This window comes from Chiloscyllium plagiosum, chromosome 5 (assembly GCF_004010195.1).
Source record: "Chiloscyllium plagiosum isolate BGI_BamShark_2017 chromosome 5, ASM401019v2, whole genome shotgun sequence".
In the NCBI taxonomy this organism is placed as follows: domain Eukaryota; kingdom Metazoa; phylum Chordata; class Chondrichthyes; order Orectolobiformes; family Hemiscylliidae; genus Chiloscyllium; species Chiloscyllium plagiosum.
Window position 1 is genome coordinate 55,834,659 of NC_057714.1, and position 25,213 is coordinate 55,859,871.

The following is a 25,213-nucleotide window of genomic DNA, read 5'->3' on the forward strand; positions in this document are numbered from 1 at the left end:
AATTGGGGGGTGCCACCTCAGATGAGTCTGATCGACTCTGCAAGATGTGGGAAAGAGAGCTGGGTGTTGAAGTTTCTTCAGAGGCATGGGAGGATATTTGGGAGAATGCAAGGAAGATATCAATTTGCAATAGGACCCATGCTTTACAGTTGAAGATTCTCCACAGGGTCCACTTAGCTCCAGACTGTTTGTCAAAATTTAAACCAGGGGTATCTTCAGCATGCCCCAAGTGCAAGGTCTGTAAGGGTACTCTTACCCATTGTCTTTGGTCTTGTGACAGGCTTCAAACATATTGGAGCGCTGTGGTGGGTGCAATGGAGAGGATTTTAGATGTAGGGGTGGAGAAGGACCCTATTAGCTCCTTTTGGGCCTACCCATTATATTTCCTGCAGACTCGCATAAGGCAAAAAACTTTTCAATATTCTTACATTCTGTGCAAGGAAGAATATCTTCCTAGGTTGGATATCAGAAAACCCTCCAGGCCTGTCGGGTTGGCGGAAGATTGTTATGGAGCATACTCCCCTGGATTTTCTCACAACTATGGTACACCACAAAACTGAGAATTTTTACAAGACATGGCAACCCTTTTTGAAATACCTGGACACAGATTTATCTGCCACACTAACAAGGGCTTTTATATAGCCGTAACGATTGTGTTTCATGAGTCCAATATCCAGGGAGGTGGAATTGTGAATGTAGGAGTGTTTTGTTTGGCTGGGCTGAGTTATTACTATTTATTTGTTTGTTGTTAGGTATTTAGTTAGTTAAGTTAAATAGCTAGTTTAGTTTTTTTTTAATTTTATACTTCTCCATATATGTTTATGCATTCGTATAGGAAGGTGGGTTGGGGAATTTTTTTTATTATTTGGGTTTAGTTTTGTACTGTTTTGAATTGCATTGATTTGTATTTGTTGTAATATTTTAAAATATATTTTTTCTTAATAAAAGTATATTATAAAAAAAGGGTTTGTTTAACTAAGTTCTGAGGCTGTTCCCTGCCTTTGGTATTTCTCATAAGGGAATACACAGGTAACAGATTGGTGTACTCCTTTTCAGGCAATAGTGAGATTCTATCTTCCTCGAAAGGTCACCCATGCTATGTCTCATCAGAAGCTTCTAATTTTTGATTTCCTCTCACTTCATATGGTGTGAAAGGCTCCTCATATCTAGCAGTGATTGACCTGGGAGAAAGCAGGGCTTTGAATATGGCACCAGCAGCAGAAATCCCAGACGTTCCAGAACACTGGTATGTATAGTTCTACCACTGGTTGAGCACACAATAGCGAAGGTGCAGCACCATAGAGACCTGGTCCATGGATGTAGGCTTGCTCACTGAGCCGGAAGGTTCATTTTCAGACGTTTCATCACCATATTAGGTAACATCCTCACTGAGCCTATCGATGAACCCTCATTGAAGAGGTTACCTAGTACAGTGGCGAAACATCTAAAAATGAACCTTGCAGCTCAATGAGTAAACCTACATCCAGATCCTCAACCTGAGCTATAAATCTTCTCAAAACTCGCTAACATGGTCCATACATAAAGAGGTGAGCAGCAGAGTATTGAATGAGATAATTTGTTAGAGCTCACTGAGAGAAACCCTCCGTGAAACTCCCTAAGCTGACATATGCCATGTTTGATACAAATCCAACTTACATTCCAAGGAACATATTGGTCTCCTGATTCTTCCAATGACAATTTACCAACTCTCACTTCTTTGTGTTGAAGTTCATGTCCCAACTGTGGTCCTGTTCTACAAAATTATAAATACCTTCTTACATTTTAACACAGACCTTCTGTGTTAATAAGGTTTAATTTTATGTCATCTAAAAATTTTGAAATAGTACTCAAACTCTTAAGCCCAAACATCAATATAAGTGGTGAACACCAGTGATCCTTGTTTAACCCCCTAATCAATACCTATTTTCCAAAAGTTGGCCTGTCTAACTAACTTTAATCTCTACTATTGACTTTGTTTTATAGCCAACTTGCTATCCAGTCTTCTACATGCTCCTCGACTCCATGTGTTTAGATCAGAGTTATCAACATATTGTATTGTAGTTTATCAAAAACCAACATATTATTTCAGTATCCTTATCAATGCTTTCAGTTACTGCTTCAAAGCTAAGAATGATGAAACATGCCTTGTCTTTTAAAATCCATGCTACATTTTAATTTATTTTCAGTTTTACATGTTCAATGTTTTTTTCTATTATATTTTCGAGTAAGAATATTAACAACTTTCCCACAACCAAGGCTAAGCTAATTGGTCTATCATTCCTTGGACTTGTTCCATTTCACATTTAAACAAGGGAATCACTAACTCTCCACAGTGCTGTTCTCTCATCCAGAACCTTTTAACACAGCTGATGTGTTCTCAAAATGATGGTCAACCTAACAGTAGTCACACAAAATGCAATGACAATTGTACAAAAACACTGGAAAGCAAAAGAGATGTAGATGTAGTCAGTCAAATTCACACTTCTAAGCAAATTAAGTCAATCTTCTAAAGAGATAAAAGCCATTTTAAAAATCCTTATTTGAGTTGTGAAACCACTGAGTACTGCAGAACAAATACAGTTCATTATTTTGAAATACCTTGATAGATATTTAAGGTGAATCATAAAAAAAAGAAAGGCCTAACTTCAAAATTGTGCATTTATCTTAAGGTGTAAAGTATGCAAAACAATTAACTAATATACAAATGTGCTAATACAGAAACTTGATAAACACAGAGAACCACGCCAAATCGATCCTTTTATTGGTGACCCTGACAGAGTAGGTTTAATATTATGTCCCTTCAGTTTCTAATTTTACATTTGTTTAGACTAATTGAGGTTTGTGATTTGTGATGTTACAAAGGCATGGTCCCAAGAACAAATTTTAATTTAAATTTATAATATTCATTGATGTTTTATTTTGTTATAGGACATCTTTATAGGGCTGTGTCTTGTTAATTTTGTTTTTTGTGGTTTATCGGATTTCAAAACAGTAGATTGGGGTGACAAAAGACTGCTTCGAAAGAGGCTCCAAATAATCATTTGAATATGGAGCAGCCGTGAATTTGAATTAGAATCCCTACGGTGTGGAAACAAGCCCTTCGGGCCAACAAGTCCACACCAGTGGGCGGCACGGTGGCTAGCACTGCTGCCTCACAGCGCCAGAGACCCGGGTTCAATTCTCGAATCAGGCGACTGACTGTGGAGTTTGCACGTTCTCCCAGTGTCTGAGTGGGTTTCCTCCGGGTGCTCCGGTTTCCTCCCACAGTCCAAAGATGTGCAGGTTAGGTGATTTGGCCATGCTAAATTGCCTGTAGTGTTAGGTAAGGGGTAAATGTAGGGGTATGGGTGGGTTGCGCTTCGGCGGGGCGGTGTGGACTTGTTGGGCCGAAGGGCCTGTTTCCACACTAATTAATCTAATCTAATCTAATCTAATCTAATAAAAAAACAACCGCCAAAGAGTAACCCAGACCCATTCCCATTCCTCTACCCTATCTTACCCCTGACTAATGCACCTAATCTACACATCTCTGAACACTATGGGCAATTTAGCATGAACAAATCACCTAACGTGCATATATGTTTGGATTGTGGGAGGAAACTGGAGCACCCAGAGGAAACCCACAGAGACACAGGGAGAATGTGCAAACTCCATACAGATTGCCACCTAAGGCTGGGATCTGGCACTGTGAGGCAGCAGTGCTAACCACTGAGCCACCATGCTGACCCTAAACACTTGCAAACCCCAACGCTATACCTGGTCAGTGTGGGGGTTGAACCTACACAACCTTGGTGTTATTAGCTCAGATGGCTAGAGCCTGGTGCTAATAAGTTTTCATTGGACTTAAACATAGCACATCCTGAACAAGCTGCAGCAACATATCAAGCTATCCGCACAAGTGACAGTGGTGGGATTCAAACCTATGTCTCCTTCAAGGACTGGAACCTTAATCCAGTGCCTTAGACTATTCGGCCATGCTACCAGCAGCCAATAGCTTCTACTAGCTCCACAATGCAATCTATGATCATTGCCAGTCTGTCCACTAATAGATCTTTCCCATCCAACTCTTTCTTCCACTTGACATCTCACAATGCCATTCCACCCAGTGAAATTTACCCTTGGGCAACTACTCCATTCAGTGCATTATTGGTTTCACAGTACACCTGAATAGTTAGAAGGCTGTTTGGAATTATAATTGTGTGATGAATTCAGTTCAGTCCTCTGCACTTATCTGTACATGCAAAAAAGCAACCATGATTTTAATTATATATTGTTAGAGTTGTGCCTCAGAGTATATGGAACAAATAGAGTTGAGATGCCAATCAGCCATGATGTCATTGAAAGGGCAAGCAAACTCAAGTGACTGAACAGGCTACTCCAGTTCCTGTGTTCTACAAATATGAGATTTTGTAATGTATCAGGAATGTTATCCTAGCTCTTCAAAATTTAATATGTTTGAATAGTTGTAATTAAAAACATGCTCTGCATTATTATTACACAGCTTGTAGGATTTTGCAAAAGGAAGATGCATTCAATTTCTGAGATGCAGTGCAATTAGAGCACAGGATTTCAGCAAGAAATAAATGTAACCTTCCACTCCGGTGAGCCCCTGAGCAGAGACAGCACACTGCAAGGGAGAGTAAAGATCAGATATGACAATGAAGTCTGCTATTGTCATGTCACGTTATCTACTTCTGAATAGCAGAATAAGAAGGGCTTTAGAAGTAGATTACAAAGACCTGCCATCTTAACAACTGAGATGAGACTTAAAATTAATTTCAATGGAGGGTACCAATTCTAGGAAATCCTGATATCCAAAAGTGTAAGTAACAATGTAATGCAGATTATTAATTATTTTGTGGCTAACCCCCTCCAAAACAAATCAAGTTTATGCAATAACATTTAAGGAAAAATTCACATTTTTTGGCTAATGAGGCATTAAATATGTTGCAATACTGGTTAACAAAATGGAGAAAGAAAATTGCATTCACAACCTATGTATATTCAAAGCATTGCTGAATAAAATGTAAGTAACAACTACACTACAAGCTGCAATAGATCAATTTGCTGTAACATAATAATAATAATAATACTTACTATTATAATAATCTCCAGTTTTCTTTCAAAATCAGATTGACTATCTGATATGGCTGATTGAAGTCCAAATGATTAATATGCAGTGTAATGTGTTTATTGAATGTTTCTCAGAAGAAAATGACTCAACAGTCTAAATTCTACTTCTGTTAGGGATCATTAAACAGTGTACATCGTTGGCAATGAAGAGAAATAAAATCTAAGGCAATCTATTCATCCTCTTTATCACCAATCAATTAAGAGAAAATTCAACAAAACTTAATGAAAAAGGAAAATCATTCAAAAATATACTCACTGTGGCGAGCTCATCAAACTTGCCAAAGAGTTCATTTAAAAGCTTGACTAGTTCCTGTGCAGTGCACTGTGAAGCCAAACTGGTGAAGCCCACAATATCCGCAAATAAGATGCTGAGGGAGAAGAAATAAATTAAATTTAAGTCCTATCTTGCCAAATAGCTGCAAAAAAAATGTCTAGGTATAACAATGAAGATTTAACATAATGCCAAGAGGACTGTTCAACCTCCACCCTGGATCTTTGTAATATAGAGATTAGATTAGGGGGTTAAATCTTGTCTTGTGTGCCAGATTATCAACGTTGTAGCATTGAGACAGGGGGCAGACACATACACGTGCTTGCAGACACATACACCCATTTGCTCATCACATTTTTCCAATGCACCAGCTGGAAGCAGCTTCATCCAACTGTATCTTCCACTGCCCTGTAACTGAGCTCATGCAAATCCAAATTGCAATCATATAATGGACAGTGAGGATTGCAGGATGCTGCAGTTTAAAGAGAATCTTAAAGTAACGAAGAGAAGATTCAGACAAAACATTTAGACCACATTTTCCCTTAATCTTCTGCGTATTTTTTTTCTGCTCGCTCTCAATGGTTCACAGTGAGGCTTTGTGCAAAATGTTTAAATTTACTTTTCCCACCTTGTTATTTTTGGTGTCTATATGCTTCACATTGCAAATCCCTTGTCTGAGTATTCTTAGTATGATTCCATTGTGCTTCAATTGTACTTGTTCTTTACCACTTCAAATTGAGTTACTCAAGTCGAGAGAAATCAGGTCCCACATTTATTTACTTTGATATGATTCGGAGATGCCGGTGTTGGACTGGGGTGTACAAAGTTAAAAATCACAACACCAGGTTATAGCCCAACAGATTTAATTGAAAGCTAGTGTGCTTCCAATTAAACCTGTTGGACTATAACCTGGTGTTGTGTGATTTTTAACTTTATTTTGATACAATCATAAAATCAATGTTAATTCTTTTAAAACAAAAAAGTCAAAAACAATGAGACACAAATGGATATTGTGTGTAATAGAATTGGTATTCATGAATAGCTCAGACTAGAAAAGTTCATTTTTTGCTCATTATCAATTAATTTATGGAGTACATAGAAAATCTATTTAACTTGTGTGATAAAATGTTATATGAACAAATTCTCTTCATAAAAGCAAAATAATGCAGATGCTGGGTGTGAGAGACGATTTCGGTACAAATAGTTAAGATGTGCATGACCTCAGAGTCTAAGGGGAATAGAGCCGTGGGGGTAGGGTAAAACATGCTTCTCTATAATAAAGGACGAGACATCTGCTGCTACAGAGTAGAAAAACAAGTCCTTGATTGATAAGACCACTAACTCTGACAGAGAAGTATAAGTCCTTGACTGATAAGACTACAGGGTAGAAAAACAACTCGGGAAACTGTTGCAGACTTTGTGAGAATGTGAACCTCGTGACTCTTTAGAGCTATAGAGGGGAGGGACTTGTACTGTATTTAATCAGAAGCATTGTTAGCCTGGCGCGCCTTTTTTTTTTCTCAAGGGTGTCCAACTCTGCAGACTTGTTAATAAAACTTTGTTTTCCTGAATTTGTCTAGAGCGATTATTGAGAAGCGATTTTCGTTTCTAACACTGGGAATTTGAAACAAGCATAATAAAAGCTAGAAAAATTCAGTAGGTCTGGCAGCATCTTAGGAGAAAGGGACAGATCATGTTACACTTGAAATGTTAACTCTGTTTCCACAGATGTTGCCAAACCTGCTGAGTTTCTCCAACATTCTCCAAGCTTGAAAAAATTCACTTATTTCATTGAAAATTGTGTTTTTTGCTTTACAAACAGGAATGTTGTTGTGCACATTGCTGACATCTCATAAAAAAGCAAAAGTATAGCCTGATATGTCATCACCAGTTAAAAGCTTGTTAATTGTAAACTTAAGAGCTATAAAATATACATTTAAAAATCAGTCCTCCTTTCAATGTAGTTATCTTTTCTACAACTGTAACTTTTGTTTTCCAGCTTAAGTTCACAGTTTTACCATTAAACAGGTGTTCAGTGCCCATGTAAAACAAGGCAAGTGATCAAATCATATCAACATCATAATGGAGTATATGCGGCCTTTCATTTTGTAAGACAATGGTTAATACCTTGGTCTCAGTGAAAATATGAACTCACAGAGTCTTGATCCAGGTGTCCCAAACATAAAGGCTTTGGGTATACAGCCATTATTCATCCCATGCACATAACTGAGCCAGTGCAGAATCAGTGGCTTTATATAATTGGAGCAGGCCAGACTCCCTAAAAACATTTCAAGTAAGTAGCTTTGCGAGTTGTTTTGAACAGGTGCAACGTGGCTATTCCAGGAGTGATACGGCTGGCCCAACCACTTGGTTTTAAATAAAACAGAAATTTATTTACAAGGTTACCAAATGAAACACAAACAAAATAGAACAGAATACTGAATAACTTAACCTCTCTGAAAACCCAACAGGTTATACTAACTTAATGATGCTGTTCCCAATACTTGCAACAATCCCCAGAAACACCCCTAGGGCACAAAATGTAAAATCAAACACAGGCTCTTATAGGAGAGATGTCAGAGAGAAAGGACTAGCATGGACCCAGCAGCTTCAAAACTGCCCGCCTACTTGCTTTCAGTGAATAGCCAGACTGTCCAAAACCAGATCAAACCAGAGGAAAGAGGAGCTGGGAGAACTGGCCACTCCCCTTTCATTGTATAAGCATTTTCTTTTTAATTTTGAAAGCCTTTTGCATGAGGCAGTATCTATTAGCTATAATCAAACTGGCCCCAAAACCCATCCAAACCCAGACCTTATGTAACCTGTATTTTTACAACTTCTTGAAAGAAAAACCAAGGACAACATAACCTTGTTAAACGAGCAGCATCGTCACAATTATAATAATTGTATGCTGCTGCAGTTAGCATATTTCAGAACTTCTGAAATGATTACTTTGTCCTACCAAGAGAAATGGAAGATAAGACTGAGACAGCAAAGGTGAAAACATTTCAGTCCTTTCTCCTTTACATGTGTTATCCAACTCTTAGTACATTAGAGGAATACACTAAGGCTGTTGGTTTGTTTAATTCACAAACTGGTGCACTCAGTCCGATTTTGATGTTCCATACTCCATAACTCAGCTTCAACATAATAACCATGCCTTTTTAAAGTATTGGATGATTTGGGTTAAAATGAAAATATTGCTGGCGATTGTGAAGTCTAGATACATGAGGTTATGAACAACATCCAACATCCCATTGCTACTGTTGATAAATCACAATATGGCAAAATCCTGGATCATGGCATGTATATTCCTGATGGACAAATCTAATTCTTAAAGGCATGACAGAGTCTGTTCATTTACCACTGAAGGTATTCCTCAGCATGACAATAGCGTGGGATAGTCAGTTATAGTAAATATTTATAAAAGACTGGGTAAATCTTTGTCATGAATTTCAGGTGAACATGGCAAGCATATCAACAGCTTTGCTCAGGTCATCTATTAAATGTTCAATAATCAGACTTTGCTATGACAATCAGCTTTCTAACGTATCTGAAACCTCCTCAGTGACAGTGTTCTCCCTAGAGTACAATTCAAAGTCACCTTCCACTATCTCTCCATTTATTACCATTAATGATAATGTCCCCTAACTGTAGTTTTCAACACAACAGTTTATTTTTTTTAAAACTTGTTAAAAAAAATTTTTTAAAATTCATATGTTGCTAGAATGCTGAAAGATACCAATCTATTCAGCAAACTTGTAATCAAACTTGGTGAATTACCTAGCATCTGTTAGACTTTATTTTGAGTGCGGTTAAAACATTTAGAGTCCTTCCACTCAGATCACTTTTGTAATTAATGGCAGCAGAGCACATGACTTCAAGGACAAGTTCAACAACATTATATTGGACTTGTACCATTCAACATTTGTTTGTTCTAGGTTGCCATATGTTAGGAATACAGAATTGTAAATGATGTCTCAGACTGTGTTCCATTTCCTTCTAAGTTGTGTGCGCAAATGCCAGAAAGTACTAGTTTAATAATCAAGCTGAGGAATTTTTGTTTTGTTTATCTGGTACTCCGTATAGCTGGTATTGATATAAAAGATGGGATTTCTGCTTTAAATGAAAACAATTCAAATGCTGTAAATCAAGTTGCACACAAGGAAGAAAATTAGATCACAGTCAGTGTTCTGGTAGCTGCATTTGTTAATAGTGTTCAGAGAGTCACTTTTGGTAACAATCACTTCTAGCTGGGGTCAATGCCCTGATCATAGATGTTGCCAGAGACTTCATTGAATTTTGTTTTAAAATCCCATGCAATTCATCGTAGCAGGAAATATTCTGTCTTTTCTCATTTACCTTTCTCAGGCTAGAATGTTTGAGATGGGAGGGTCCTACCTCATGCTCAAATTTCCCAATACGTATTTTGACTTAGGGATTTTGGTACGAGTGATGTCAAGTTACTCATAGGACTTTCACTTTTGTAGTAGAACACAATACTGAAGCAGAGATGCACATAAGATTCACTGGTTCTGTTTGAATTAAGAAGCAGATAGAGAGAACACATTTTGTACCATTCTATTTTAAACAGTAGAGAGTTCTAAATACTTACTATAATAGCTCAAGAATTGCAAAGACGACAAGTTTCTATCTGTTCAAAGTTTGAGAGAAGATTTGTAGCTCGGGTGCTCATTGTTGTGGTTCTGTTCGCCGAGCTGGGAATTTGTGTTGCAGACGTTTTGTCCCCTGTGTATCTATTTCTATGTTTTACTCAATGCTTTAAAAGTCCAGTCAATGGCAGTTCTAGCTTCCAGCACTTTCTACAGTTGTGTTTACATTTCTCAATCCACAGTTAGGTTAAACCAATCATGCACAATGAGCACCAAAAGTGGAAAAAAAAAACAAACAGTAAAGCATTGAACACTGCAGGGTCCTTACAGTGGTGCCCACATCTTACTCCATCTTCTGAATTCTTATCCTGCCAGATGAAAGTATAGCCTCTTAATGAGGCTGATCTGATTCTCCTTGAAGAGATCAATGTTCAGCCTCACACATTGCATACCTATAACAGCCGTGCTCAGTTGATCTACCATCAGCAAGTCACCAGTTAGTCATGGGCACAAGGTTGACATGCCAGTTGGCAACTTGAAGAGTTGGCATCTTTCTTCTTTTCATGTGTTTTTTGATGGATTCCATCGGTGTGTTGTTTCCATGGTGTAAGCACCTATTGAAACAGATGGACCATGGCAGATCTGCAACTTATCAAGTCATAGGCTGTTCAACCAGAGATGGGCAATGGCTGACCAGTGGGATGTGATGGTCTATTTCACTACTGGAGCCAGTTCCTAGTAGCCAGACATATTAGCCAGACATTAATAACATATTTGAAATGAACCTTTTTTTTTTGCAGAGAATGGGCTGAATGGCCTGTTTCTACATTGTAGGGATACTCTTCTAGCTATTTTCTTTGCCAATCAGGTTAGACTTACCATATATCTCCTATTTGTTAACACTTCAGTGAAAATAGAGTATTCTCTTCAGGGAAAGCTTGGGAAATATTTACAGATATCCTGGGATTATAAAAGGTTATATCTTCCAGCAGCTTGGTTGCAGGAGGTGCAGGGGAAGTTAACATGTTTGGACATCAGTCAGTCTTTGGGCTCCAACTATATTTTTGTGAGCCCTTGACCTTCCATTCTTCCAAGGTATCCACATGGTCTCTGGGCCATTTAGCCACAAATTTATTTCACAAGTACCACTATTACACATATTAATATAAATGTTGTCAAAGCAATTCTCCCCCACAGAAGTGATTTCAATTTTTGAATTTGTCTAATTCCTAGCTGTTGATTTTCCGGCAATCACTTGCAGAATTGTGTAACATTCGCAGTACTCCTGGTGTGGATATGAGTTTTCTTTTGGAAAGTTTATGTCAACCCCTCATCCACAATGCTATATCCAGCACTGAGAGAAATGAACTAGCAAGGCCAAAATTCCACTAAAATTAAATTACTTGAGAGAAATTTTACTCTCCTACAGAAAAGTGGCTGAATTCGAAGTGAAACATTTATCAGATTTCATAACGTACTTGGAATAAACCTTTTTTTTTGCAGAGAATGGTTTCACACAGAAAATTATACAATTGTATCCTGTGGTTTGCTTTCCCACATGCAAGTATGTAATCTTGTTGTGGACACACAGCAAATCTGTTCCAAAGCCTAATCGTCTCTGCAAAAATTTTCAACTCTTGAATGCCAGCAAATTTACCAGTGACAAAGATTGGGATGCAAAACAAATACAATATTTTTTAGAACTTTGGAACTCTGCCAGTAATGAGAACCTACACAGAGTTACTGCAATTAATATGCATCCTCTGTTTATGTGAATGCATTCAATTAATTAACTTAAACTGTGTGAAAGAAGTCTTAATTCTATAAATCCTTTACAACTTTTGGAACCTGATGCTTATCATGTTGTGACTAACTTAAACAGATGCATCTTATTTGCACAACTGTAATTCACTATGTTTACAGAAACGATTCTAACGATGACACACTTCAGTTATGCAAAACTGAATGTCTTAATCACAGGGTAATGGAAAGAGACATCATTGTCAAATATTGACTTAACCTACTTAATATATGTACTCTAACTGCTATTATGCCCATAATAGCACATTCTAGAAATAGAAATGTTAATTTTATTTCAATAACAGTGCAAATATCCCACAAATTTCTCACTTGGAATCGGGCACTTACATTAATTCTGGGAGGTTAACCAGTCATCTTTATAAATTAGCTGGCAGAGTTATGACTAAAAGATGCAGAAAGGTGAAAGTTATTAATATCCAACAATTTAGCATTGAGAGCTTCTGTTCACTCTAGGTTAGGGAGTGGTAACACATCATTTTCTACCATTTTCTCTTTTGAAAAGCCAGAGACAATAAAAAACATGGTTTGAATATTGCATTCCATAACAATGTTTGCTGAATTGAAATCAAAACTTGTTCAACTTTGTTTGTTGATGACTCAGATTTTGTAGTTGAAACTAGCAATTTTTGGCAAATATCATTATAGCAACAATTTCCGGCAACCAGACATACGTAGCTTAATGTGGAAATTAAGCAGCTGTTGTCAGCCATTCCCTCCTCCTCCATTGAGTATGTACGTGGAATGTCACAGTCTCCATCATAATCAACCTTTCACTGATTTTATCTGTTACGTGTGTATGTTTTAGCAATGTAATAATATTTAAAATCTGCCTTAGTCCCATGTGTCAGCAAATCTCATGAGTGTCTCTCGAAAGGCCCACATCTCACTTTACTTAGTCTTCAAAAAGGAAAACAATAGATAAAGTGATTCTTTAGAGACTGAGAATGGACACAGTTAATAGTAGACAATAAGGAAATGACAAATCAAAGAAACAAAATATTTGTTTATATCTTCACGATAACAGACAAAATATTTCAATGAAAGCTGCATCAGGTGGTGGAAGGGAGAGTGGAACTTGATCAAAATACAATCAGAAGGAAGTTGATATTATGCATGCTGGATTGACGAGTCCCTAAGTGCCAAGTGACTTCATCCTATGGTCTTAAAAAAAAACTATATAGGTAGATGTGTTGCTATTAAATTTTCCAAACCTTAATGCATTCTGGAAAGGTTCCATCAGACTTGAAAGTAGCAAATATAAAACCTGTTTTCAGGAAGTTAGAATGGCAGAAAACAGGAAACAAAAGGTCAATTAGTTTGACATCTGTCACAGGAAAGTGTTAAAATCAAATCATTGATGAGGTTAGAGCTAGGGACTGCGAAAACTCAATAAGTACAAAGATTCAGCATGATTTTCTGAAAGAAAGGTCATGCTTAACTAATTTATTGGAGTTTTTTGAAGGTGTTCCATGCTATACAGAAAAAAAAAGAGAGCCTATAGACATATGGCACTTTGATTTCCTGAAGGCAGTTGACAAGGTTCCACAAGGTGCAGAGAAGGTTTATGAGGACGTTGCATGGTATGGAAGGTGCTAGCTATGAAGAGAGGTGGAGTAGGTTAGGATTAGATTAGATTGTCTAAGTGTGGAAACAGGCCCTTCGGCCCAACAAGTCCACACCACCCCTCCGAAGAGAAACCCACCCAAACCCATTCCCTATCCTATATTTACCCCTGACTAATGCACCTAACACTGTGGGCAATTTAGCATGGCCCATTCATCTGACCTGCACATCTTTGGATTGTGGGAGGAAACCCCATGCAGACACAAGGAGAATGTGCAAACTCCATACAGACAGGCAGGAATTGAACCCAGGACCCTGGTGCTGTGAGGCAGCAGTGCTAACCACTGAGCCACCATGCCACCCCAATTGTTTTCATTAGAAAAAAGGAGATTGAGGGGGGACCTGATTGAGGTCTATAAAATCATAAAGGGTATAGACAGGGTGAATAGATATAAGCTTTGTCCCCACAGTGTGAGGGATTCAATAATGAGAGGTCACGTGTTCAAAGTGAGAGGAGAAAAGTTTAAGGGAGATACAGGTGGAAAGTACTTTACACAGAGGGTGGTAGGTGCCTGGAACACATTGCCAGAGGTAGTAGAGGCAGGCATGGTCGATTCATTTAAGGTAAGTCTGGACAGATGCATGAGTAGGTGGGGAGCAGAGGGATACAGATCCTTAGGAATTGGGCGATAGGTTTAAAAAGTGAATTTGGATTGGTACAGGCTTGGAGAGCCAGAGGAACTGTTCCTGGGCTGTAAATTTCATTGTTCTTTGTTCACAAGGAAGGATACTGGACAAATTAGAAGCATAAGGTGAAGGGAGTAACAGATTAACAGGAATAGAAAACTGACTGGTTGGCTGGCAGAGAAAAAACGGCTTATAATTGGGTCTTTTTCTAATTATTACAATGTGACCATTAGAGTCCACCATGGTTCTATGTGGGAACTTCAGTTCTTTACAATTCATATTAATGACTTAGGCAGGAGCAGCAAAAATGTGGCAGCCAAATTTGCAGATGACACAAGAATTGTTTGTTACACAGAGGGTATAAAGAGGATGCAGACAGATATCTATTTATATAGGTTAAGTGAATGGGCAGAAAATCCACCAAATAAAAAGTAATATGGGAAAATGCAGTGATTTTTCATTTTGTGAAGAATTTAAGAAATAGAGTCTTGCTTAAAAAAAATAACTGCAGCAGTCTGAGGTGCAGAAAGATCTCCGTTTTAGTACATAAGTCACAAAAATTAAACATGCAGGTCCAGCAAGTAATTAAGGTGACTAATGGATTCTTATCCTTAATAATAAAATCATAGAATAATATAGTACACCCATTGTGTCTGTACTGGTTCCCAAAAGAGTTACCCAGCTAGTCCCTCTCCAGTCCTTTCTCCATAGCCCTCCAACTTCATCATATCCAGTTCTCTAGTGAAACTCATGGAATCCACCTCCACCACTTCTTCAGGCAGTACATTCCAAATCCTAACAAGTCTCTGAGTGAAAACGTTTATCTTCATCTCCTTCCTAGCTTTCTTGCTGACAATATTTAAGGAAGTTTGCAAATGTTTTTCAGGCAGTTCAGAAGAGGTTTACAAGATAGATACTCAGAATGAAGAGGTTTTCTCTTATGAGGAAAGGTTGAACAGGCCAAGTCTGTTTTTTCTGTCCTTACAGAAGTAAGGACACTATTTTAAAATTAGGGATCCCCCCTTTCAGGACAGGTATGATTTTATTTCTGAGGATTGTGCAACTTTGGAACTCTCTGCCCTATAACATGGTTGAAGCAGGGTCATTAAGCGATTATCTCTTGTTATACAAGGGAATCAAAGGTTGACAGGAATGTGGAATTCAAAGAGGTCAGCCATGCTCCTAATTCATTTGCTTGCATGCTCACATCCCCCAACTTTACTTGACTTTTGGCAAAATGATTAAAAAGTGAAGGGTAAGCAATGTCTTTTACATCATAAAAACAGAAAGAACTGCAGATGCTATAAAACAGAAGGAAAAAACAAATTGCTGGAAAAGCCCAGCAGATTTGGCAGCATCTGCAGAGAGAAATCAGAGTTAATGTTCAAAGTTTGGGAGAAGATTTGTTAATTGTTAAATCAGAGTTAATGTTTCAGATCAAGTGACCCTCCCTCAGAACTGATAGTAGCTAGCAAAGTTTTGTACTTTGTTCTATATGAGAATTTTTCAATGTGATTGACTGCTTAACCTGTTTGATGACATTGGTGTTACTGCACACTAAAAATTCCTTCACTTTATTTTAACGCTGATGCAAAGTAAAATCCATGTTATAAAAGTCATTACAATTTGTAGACAACTTTCTTTGAAGTTAGAGGCAAGCACTGACACTTGGATACTGACATCTGAACTATATTAAATGAAACCTAAAATGAAACTCATTGGAGTCTAGTTTTGATAGAGATGTAGAAAACTTTGATCTCATAAGTCACTTGAAATAGTCATTGAGAGTTTAAAATGAAACGAGAAAGCAATAAACAGGGCAAATTGTTTTGGACTGTGGATAGATTGAGTATGCAAGATATCACGTCTCTTGTCATTATGGGTCTAATTCTTTAGTGTATGAAACCATTCTGCTGACACACAGCAATAACCAAAAAAAAAAGGGAGGATTGGGGATCACACTTGACCTCAATTACTACAATTCTGCTGCATTTTGGACCAATCCATCATCCTAAAATATTTTACCTCATGAGATCTTACTATGGTAGCTTAATGGTAAGGCTCAAGATTGGAATTGGGAAAAGAATTGGAGAGACGTCTGATAGCAACTGCCAAATCATTATATAAATTCAGGAAAAGCTGGTCTGCTTCTTCCAACCCCATTAAAAAAAAAGTTCAATACATTTTCAGCCATCTAAATACATAACATAATCATTATGTTTCTGAACTAGTAATCCAGAGACCTAGTTTAATAATTCAGAGACATGAATTTAAATCCTACCAGAATATTTGAATTCAATTAAGTAAAATAAATGTTAAGTAAGCTAGTATCAGTAAAAGTAGTGAAAGAGTGTACTACAAATATCTAACTTGTTTATTAATGTGCTTTTATAAAGAACTCTTCTGGTCTGGATGTATCACAGCTATATGTTTTACACGTTAAGTATCCTATGAAATGGCCCAGCAAACCAATCAGCTGCATTGAACCATGACAAGAAACCATAATCCACATAAACTGCAGTGTTCAACTGGTAGCTCAACAACACCAGCTCAAGATACTTAGGGACAAATAATAAATTTTGCTCTGGCCAGCAACATGTAAATCCTGTTGATGAAAAGTGATGTTCACACTCATTAGATAAACAAAGTGAGTCATTAAAGTTAGAAATAGTGGAAGTTCAGTTCTCATTTCAAGAGGCTACCACGACAAAAGGCACTGATCAATTTAATGACTGATCAAAACATGCAGAACATGAAAATTGAACAAATCTGCTGAATTTAGATTTCAATATTCAACATTCAGGTTATTGATTTAATTCATAGACTATAGTTCTTGATTTACATCTTTGCAGATCTAAGGTTGCTTTGTAGTGTTAGCTTTTCATCATTACAACTCAATAAAATTTTCAGTGAAACATTAACTTTGACTGACGTAGCAGTAATTGTGTACTATTAGATACATCAACATTCGCTAAATTTAATGTGCAATCAAGGAAACTAAGAAAATTTCTAATCATACCCACTGGCCTATATTATAGTGTAAGCTTGCTAACAAAGGAAGGTTTGGTAACAATATTTTATTCATTCAAGGTGATGTGAAAATGAAATCACAGTTGCTTCTATTTGTTTAATTGGATCTGACTTCAAAACTAATTTGATGAAACAGTTATATTAACAAGGGCATTAGCAGCAGGAAATGCCGTGTGACACTTCAAGGAGAGTTTTAATATTCCCCAGCAAACACCCATGCTGCTTGCACATCTGGATGAATCTGTAAAATACAGGACAGATTATTCCAATCCTCTAGATGCATTTTAACAAATTTACCGCAACTTTACAGTAGGTTAGAAATTTCAGAGCTGGAAATGTGTTGCTGGAAAAGCGCAGGTCAGGCAGCATCCAGGGAACAGGAGAATCGACGTTTCAGGCATAAGCCCTTCTTCCTGAAGAAGGGCTTATGCCCGAAACGTCGATTCTCCTGTTCCCTGGATGCTGCCTGACCTGCTGCGCTTTTCCAGCAACACATTTCCAGCTCTGATCTCCAGCATCTGCAGACCTCACTTTCTCCTCCGGTTAGAAATTTCACTCAGGTAAGATGTTCATCATTTTAATACATTTTCAGCATTACTTCATTTGACATTAATTGGCAAATGCCTTTGTTTTAATATAAATAGCTTGTTGTAAAGTATAATATTTTCAGAACCTTGCATCTTTTAAAGAAAATCAACCAAACTTTTAATGAGAAAAATATCCGAAACATGCTTCCAGAAATGTGAAATTCAACTTGATGATAGAGTAGGTTTTCCATTTTGCATCCACTTGGTGATCCAGACACAAGCAGCAGCCATACTGTGTTAATTATGGAAAGATTTCTCCCCTTCCCACCACCAAATTCCCACGCTCACACTCTTTTACACATTGCTACATGTAAAATCTACCATGAGCAGGTGTAATCGAGTTGAAGTTTTAGACTAATTCTTAAAACATTACTTTATAAAGCATTATTTGATATAATTTTGAGAGGTAACTTGTTGAGATTAATTGGTAATCTGAGAATGAGTTAATCACAAAAATAAAGATTATTAATCAATGTCTGTTCCACTACTGTGAAAAGTCCAATTTGAATAAATTGGTTAAATTCAGCTTTCCCTGAACCCAGGAGCTATTAACTGAACTGTGATGAACTTTGTCTTAATTTGACTTTATTTATGACTTCTGTAGTAAATGTAGGTGCTGTCATGGGGCGACTTATCAATATTTTCATGCAAAAATATACAAGACAATAAGTTTCTATTCTACTCAACGATGGAAATGATTTTTAAAATAATTATACAGAACTACTTATTGTACAGAATTATACAATTAAATTGGTGCTTCATAGTAAATTAAAATGATACAGATTCGTGATTTTGAAAAGATTTGTAGCTCAGGTTGATGATTAAGTATGTAAGTTAGCTTGGTGAGCTTGAAGGTTTGTTTTCAGATGTTTTGTCACCAAAGTAGGCAACATCAAGAAAAAACCTTCAAGCTCAGTGAGCTAACTTACACACTGATACCTATTCAAATGCTTTTAGAAAATGCTTATATGAATCCCTTCACCGAAAGAGTTGATAAAGACTAAACATGTACGATTAATAGGAACCTATCATGTAATGAATTCAATCTAGTGTTTTTGGTTGATATTGTTAAAACTAATGCAAAGAATAATAGAACCTATAGCTGCACAGCTTTGAATTTGTGCTTGAATTTTGGATTTGTGTTTGGTTATATACAGTTGATTGCACAAAACAGAATTATATGACAGAAACACCAGATTTTAATTGTGATGTTGAAGTAACTGAGACTGTTTGTGAAGAATGCTTGCATCACTGACAAGGATATTTATTTTGTATATATGAAATTTGAAACATTCACAGTAAGCTTATTGAACACGTCAAAAGCAGTTATGAGACACCCACTCGCCACTGAATATTTATCAACTGCTCATTAATTCTCGTCTGTTAAGAAATTACATGTATCAAATTGTTAATCATTTCATTATCTCCCTAATTTATAAGAGACTGTATCAACTATACCAAGGCACTGATTGAAGAGATCAAGTGATGAAAATTCTAAAATAGGATTTTGAAATTGCATTGTTATGGTGATTGGTCAATAATGATCTAAATCTGTCATCTTGTACAAGGAAAACCTTATTCTTAACATTACATAAAACACAGTCTAGAATTCTCCATTATCTTTGAGATTGTGCTTTTCTTGTTTTCAAAAACAATGGTTAACAAGATTTGCACAATCAAAACATTCAGATTTTAAGTCTGATTCTATCATAAATTTTGTTTTTGTTATTTCATAACAGTACAGGTTTCTAATTAAAAAAGCCAGCTTGAATTTGCTAAACAGCCTTTTAACTTAGTTTAGGATTGCACAGGATATATTCTAACCTGCTAGTTTATAACAAAATCCTATTTGCTAACTATCCTTTTGTACATATACATTATTTCAAAGTTGTTGGTAAAAGTGGCAGAACACATTTAAATATTAATTAAATACCACATTCGTTTTTCCTATAACTCCATAACTGGATGCCTCAAAGAGCAGCAGTGATTAGTACTGCTGCCTCAAAGAACCAGGGACCCAAGTTTGATTCCAGCCTTGAGTGACTGTGTGGAGTTCTGCATGTTCTCAATGCATCTGTATGGGTTTCCTCCAGGTATTCTGGTTTCCTCCCACAGCACAGGTGTTCCAATTTCCTCACAGAGTCTAGGTTAGGTGGATTGGCCAAGCTCATTTGTTTTTTATTCATTCATGGAACAAAGATGTCACTGGTGAGACCACCCTTTCCTATATACCCAGAGAGCAGTTAAGAGTCAATCACATTTCTATGGGTCTGGAGTCACAGACCACACCAGGTAAGGATGGTAGTTTCCTTCCTTAATAGGCATAAGCAAACCAGATGGGTTTTTCTGACAATTGACAATGTATTCATGGTCATCATTAGATCTTCATTCCAGATTTGTATTGAATTCAAATTCTATCACCACCACGGAAGGATTGGAACCCGGTCCCCAGAACATTAGTGATGGTATCGCTGGACTATTAATCTGTTACCTCCCCATGTACTGACCCATAGTGTCCAGGGATGTGCAGGCTAAATGGATTAGCCATGGTTAATGCATGGTGGAAGGGGTGGGGGCCAGGGTCTGGATGGGATGCTCTTCAGAGAGCTGGTGCAGATTTGATGGGCCAAATGGCCTCTATTTCCATTGCTGGGATGCTATTTCTATGTTAAGGCAGCACAGCGTTATATCACTGATCAAAAATTACAAATTATATCAAGCACTATCCATCCTTCTTCTAAGCCTTTTTGTAGTTTTTCCATCAGGTCAGATACAATATCATCATGCAAAGCATGTCCTCTATTGTTAAACAGAGAGATTACATTTGCCACCCTTCACTATCAATCACAGTCAAAGAATTCCAACCATGGTTTCTCTTCCTGCTGCCACATTGTTCCCTGGAAACTACGAAGGGAACAATCTCTAATATTTTCCTGTTTCTCTTCCAAATGTTTTACTTCTGCAACAAAGCTGGATTTTCCAATGGGTTTCCATATGGTGTCCAGCAACTTCATTTGCTGAGGGCTAGACAGGCAGCACAATCTACCAGAATGCAACAATTTAATTAACAGTTGTTCCAGTCACGGTCCTTGTTCAGCTCCTGAATCTGTAGGGAGAATCAAAGGGTTGGTGCCTCTTAAGTCTTGTTAGCCCCATTTCCGTACTTATGTACAATTGTAACTTTCTATCCACATGGTCCCCTCATTGAAGTTTGGGACCTGAGCTTGCCACAAGAAATCTGTCTCCAACAAAGTGTGTGTTTGTGTGGAATGGGTGTAGGGATGTGGTCTTTGCATGCTGTGGGGGATGGGGGTGATGTTGTGTAAGGTAATGATTCTGAAAGGCAAATGTTGGAGAATGATGACCCATATCAATAAGGCTCCCAATGATCTTAGTGACAATCTCTAACTTAGTAGTTTTATGTATTTGACTGCAATCATATAACAAATTATATCATGCTTAAGTCAACTGCCTCGTCCTATAAGATTCACTTGTGGTTTTACAAGTAAACCCTTAGACCCAGTAAAGGAAAGGAGATAATGATAGAAAACTACTATAACAAATAAAGAAGCCATTTGTCAGTGAAGAGGTTCCAGGGACACCATAGAATTATTCCTTATCGGGGTTTTAGCTCCCTTAAGTGCTTGCCTATTTCCATGTATGGAGGAACCTCGATTAGCCGAACGAGATTGGCCAGCACTATTTCATTCAGATAATTGATTATTCGGTTAATTGATTCAATGTCTCTCCTCTGGGACTCTGTTTTCTGGTTTCCTTTTTCCTCGCTCTGCCTGTCTTGTTCCCCTCTCTATCTCAGGGTTTGTTTCTGAGCAGACATGCACTTGTGCGTAAGGGACTTGCAACATTGGTAAAGCCTCTTGCCCCATTGGTTCAATGGGATTAACATAGCGAGCACTTGCTAAGTCCGCTCTCCGTTCAAGAAACTAGGCATCGCGCACGAGTCCCTGTCCACAACCCATTCCCAGTCTGCACCCAACCCTGTACCCAGTGCATCCCCGCCCTCCCCATGCAACCCCCTCAATACCATCCACCCCTGTCCACCCCCGCACACCGTCCACCGGTCCTCCCCCTTCCATGCCGCTGCACCGCCCCCACCCCACGACCCCCTGCTCCAGGACAGCCAGAATGGACACCAACAGTAAGACTGCTGCTGTCTTAGAGGGGCGAGTCTCCAAATAGCACACAGACACACCAATTTTTGACAGGTTCCACCTTTGCCCTGTACAGGAAAATGTTGGAGAGATTATCTGGGGAAGGGGTGTGTTCAGGGTACACACTCCAGGAAAAGTGTGGGGAGAGAGGAGGGTGGGAGGTCAGAATTTGGAGACAGTGCCTGGGCTCCCATCGACATCCAGGACTGTTCTAGGCAGCATTTTAGCAAGCCAAGTTCACTTTTAATCACTATAATGAAAAGATGCGATCAGTGCTGGAAACACCTCTTTGATGTAATGTTTCTACCAGGACCTCAGGATCTCCTTCAGATAATCTGATATTCATAATTATTCAGATAATTGATATTCGGATAATTGAGGTTCATGGAGGTTCTAGTGTACCTAATCACTATTTGCCCAATTTCCTTGCAACTAGCCCCATTCCCACAAGACCAGGGAAATCTAGCCCATGGCATGAGATTGCACATAACTGCTGCAAAACTCTGCACTAGTTCTTTGCCTGTTATCTTGACACCCTCCATCGTGTCAGCCCACTTAACTGGTATCCAATTATGGATGAGCTGACATATCATTCAATTAAACATTGGGAAAATCAAAAGTATCTTCTTCATTCCCCATCACAATACTTGTGCATTGTCCAATTATTCCATATCCCTTCCTGGTCACTGTTACAGACAGATCCTGATTGTGTGCACCAATGAAAACTGGAGCAGATAAATAAGCCAAAGTTCAAAGAGTTACCTGTCTCTGGGGAAACATTGAAAGCAAACTTCATTGGACGTTATCAAATCAAAAGCTTAATACTCTAGCCAGAAGGGAAAAACAAAAACAAAAAAACAAAATTGGTGAATGCATCATATTAGTATGTTAAAAAAAACTAATATGATAGGAAGATTGTCTGCAGTGGTTTTATGGTTCAGAAGAAGAGTCAACAGACTCAAAAATGTTAAATCTACTTTCTTCCTACAGATACAGGACCTGCTGAGTTTCTCCAGCAATTTCTATTTTTTATTCAGATCTCCAGCATCTGTACTTCTATGTTTTATTTTTGTGTTTTTATGATAGCAAATAAAATAGGGATTGAAGTGAAAATACCAGAACAATGGAGAATGAATCAGAAATTGGAAATTTACAAGTCAATCCAGATGTCAGTTTGGATAACAGAAGTGCTGCAAAGCTTAGATAGCAAACCAAAATGACTTTCAAAGGCTGATATAGTATCAATTTGACTTCTCAGAAAAGCACCTTTAGCTGTTCTTGATATTTACATTGAGGATTAGTTACCTATAAAACATTATCCTTTTAGACTTAATCCAGAGAAATTAGCTCAGATGAGAAAAGGGACTAAGTTGATGGTGGACAATTGCAATATTGAGCTGGACCTTACATGCGGTGGTTGTGCTGAAGTCAACATAGAAACAAAAGCAGACTCCTATCCTATTCTAAGAGGGGAGCACTGCACTGAAATAATTGGACACACACAACTTGTAAAAAATTAGCTTGCTAAAAAGATAGAGTTCAATTGACTGATGGGCCAAAAAAAGAAATCAGCTTTAGTAACACTGGATTGATTTTATCAATGCAAACTCACATCGTAAATGAAAATTGCACCAGTAAAGTTCCAATAGTTAACCATTGAAATCATTGAGGGTCTACATAATTGCATGATTTAGACTGATGATTGTTCTTTCCAGATTTGACTGAAAACTTTCACACCACTTCATCAAATTGCTTGATCAGTTACAGGGAGTTGTTTTAGTTATAAACCTGGCTAAAAGTGGATTTGCCAAAGCAAAAAACTTACTGAAGAAAACAGCAAGATACTGTGGATGCTGGACATCTGAAATAAAAACAAGGCACTGGACAAATGTTACAGTTTTAACAACATCTGTGTAGAGAGAAAAGAGGACTTAGCATTTCAAGTCAAATGATTCCTCTTTGGAAGTCATTGGACTCGAAATGTTAAATCTATTTCTCTCTCCACCGAGGTTACCAGACCTCCTGGGTTTCTCCAGCTCTTTATTTTTATTCCAAAAGTGACTTATTTGGGTCACATTGTGGGATAAGGCCAAGTAGCACCTCGAGGATTAAAAATAATGGCTATTTTGGACTTTTCTATGGCAGAACAAAAACACAAAATCTTGCAACATATAGGCTGGAGTGGATTTTAAATGAAGTTTTTTTCCTACATCTCAGCATTGCAGTAGCTGCTTTGACAAATTAACGAAAGGTGGAATATTTTAATAGACGCAATAGAACCAAGAGTGTGTGTTTGATAACTTGAAATCTGTGCTGACACCAGGTTTAGTATCCATAAATTACAAAGGAGCCATTCAAACTGGCTGCTGACAGCAGTGGCATTAGTGTGGGTGCCATGAATACAAAATGGAACATAAATAGTTTTTCAGCTTTTTTGGAAGAAACCGAATGCCTATTAACAGAAATTTCCAATGGTGGTGAAGGAAAGTGTGTGTAATGTTGGCTCAATATCAGTTTGAAATCTTATATCTAACAAAGCTGATGACACTTATTGAAACAAATCACAATCCTTTGATTTATTTGGAGAAATTTCAGGAAAAGAACTTACAACTGTGTTAGTAGAGGCTAATCTTCCAACCATACACTACTAAAATTATTTCTATTATCAATATTGTTGACATTTATTTCTTTTATATAAAAGTATTACATTTACAACATTTATATATTTAATGTCAACATATTACTGTAATGTAAATACAAAAATGCTAAAAAGATCTGATAGAAAATTTAAAAATGCCTCTTAAGACCATATTTTCATTTTTCTTTGAGAGAAGGTGTGATTGAAGGTATACGGAATGTATATATTTTTAAGAGTTTGGGTATCAAAATAATGGTATATGGCTTGGTTACTTTTGCAAAGGGTTTTAATTTTAAAATAAGACAGATTCTTTTGGAACAGTAACTTAATCCAATGTCTGTCTGTAAGTGAGTGATTGAGAATGCCTGGAGTATTAAGGCTAATTTGAAGTAGTTTAGAAAAGGTAGAGAAAACATTGAAGGCAATTAATTTGGTTTCAGTTAAGATTAATGAAGAATTGATCAAGGACTCGAGTTTAGAAAACCCAGGGTTTGAAAAGTGTTTAGGATATTTCAGAGGAGATCTGACTGGAGTTAGAAGCAAGTAGTTATAGCTTCCTATTTAGAATGGTTTCTTTTTAAAAGCAATTCAGGGAAAACAGTTACCTTAAGAGAAAAGGTGTGAAACTTCTAAAGCAAGACTGCTTGGTTAGAAATCTGTGTTAAGTGGTAAAAGTTTAAGCTCTCAACTTTGTATTC

The 25,213-nt window shown here is 37.5% G+C and overlaps 1 protein-coding gene across 3 annotated transcripts in view; it reads right to left on the reverse strand.

Moving 5' to 3' along the window:
• The window catches only part of LOC122549912 (adenylate cyclase type 1-like), a 290,966-nt gene that overhangs the window by 247,946 nt on the left and 17,807 nt on the right, over positions 1–25,213 (reverse strand). For all 3 annotated transcript variants that reach the window (XM_043690132.1, XM_043690133.1, XM_043690134.1), the window contains one exon: positions 5,390–5,501. In XM_043690132.1, the coding sequence (XP_043546067.1) occupies positions 5,390–5,501 (112 nt within the window). The remainder of the gene's footprint in view (positions 1–5,389; positions 5,502–25,213) is intronic.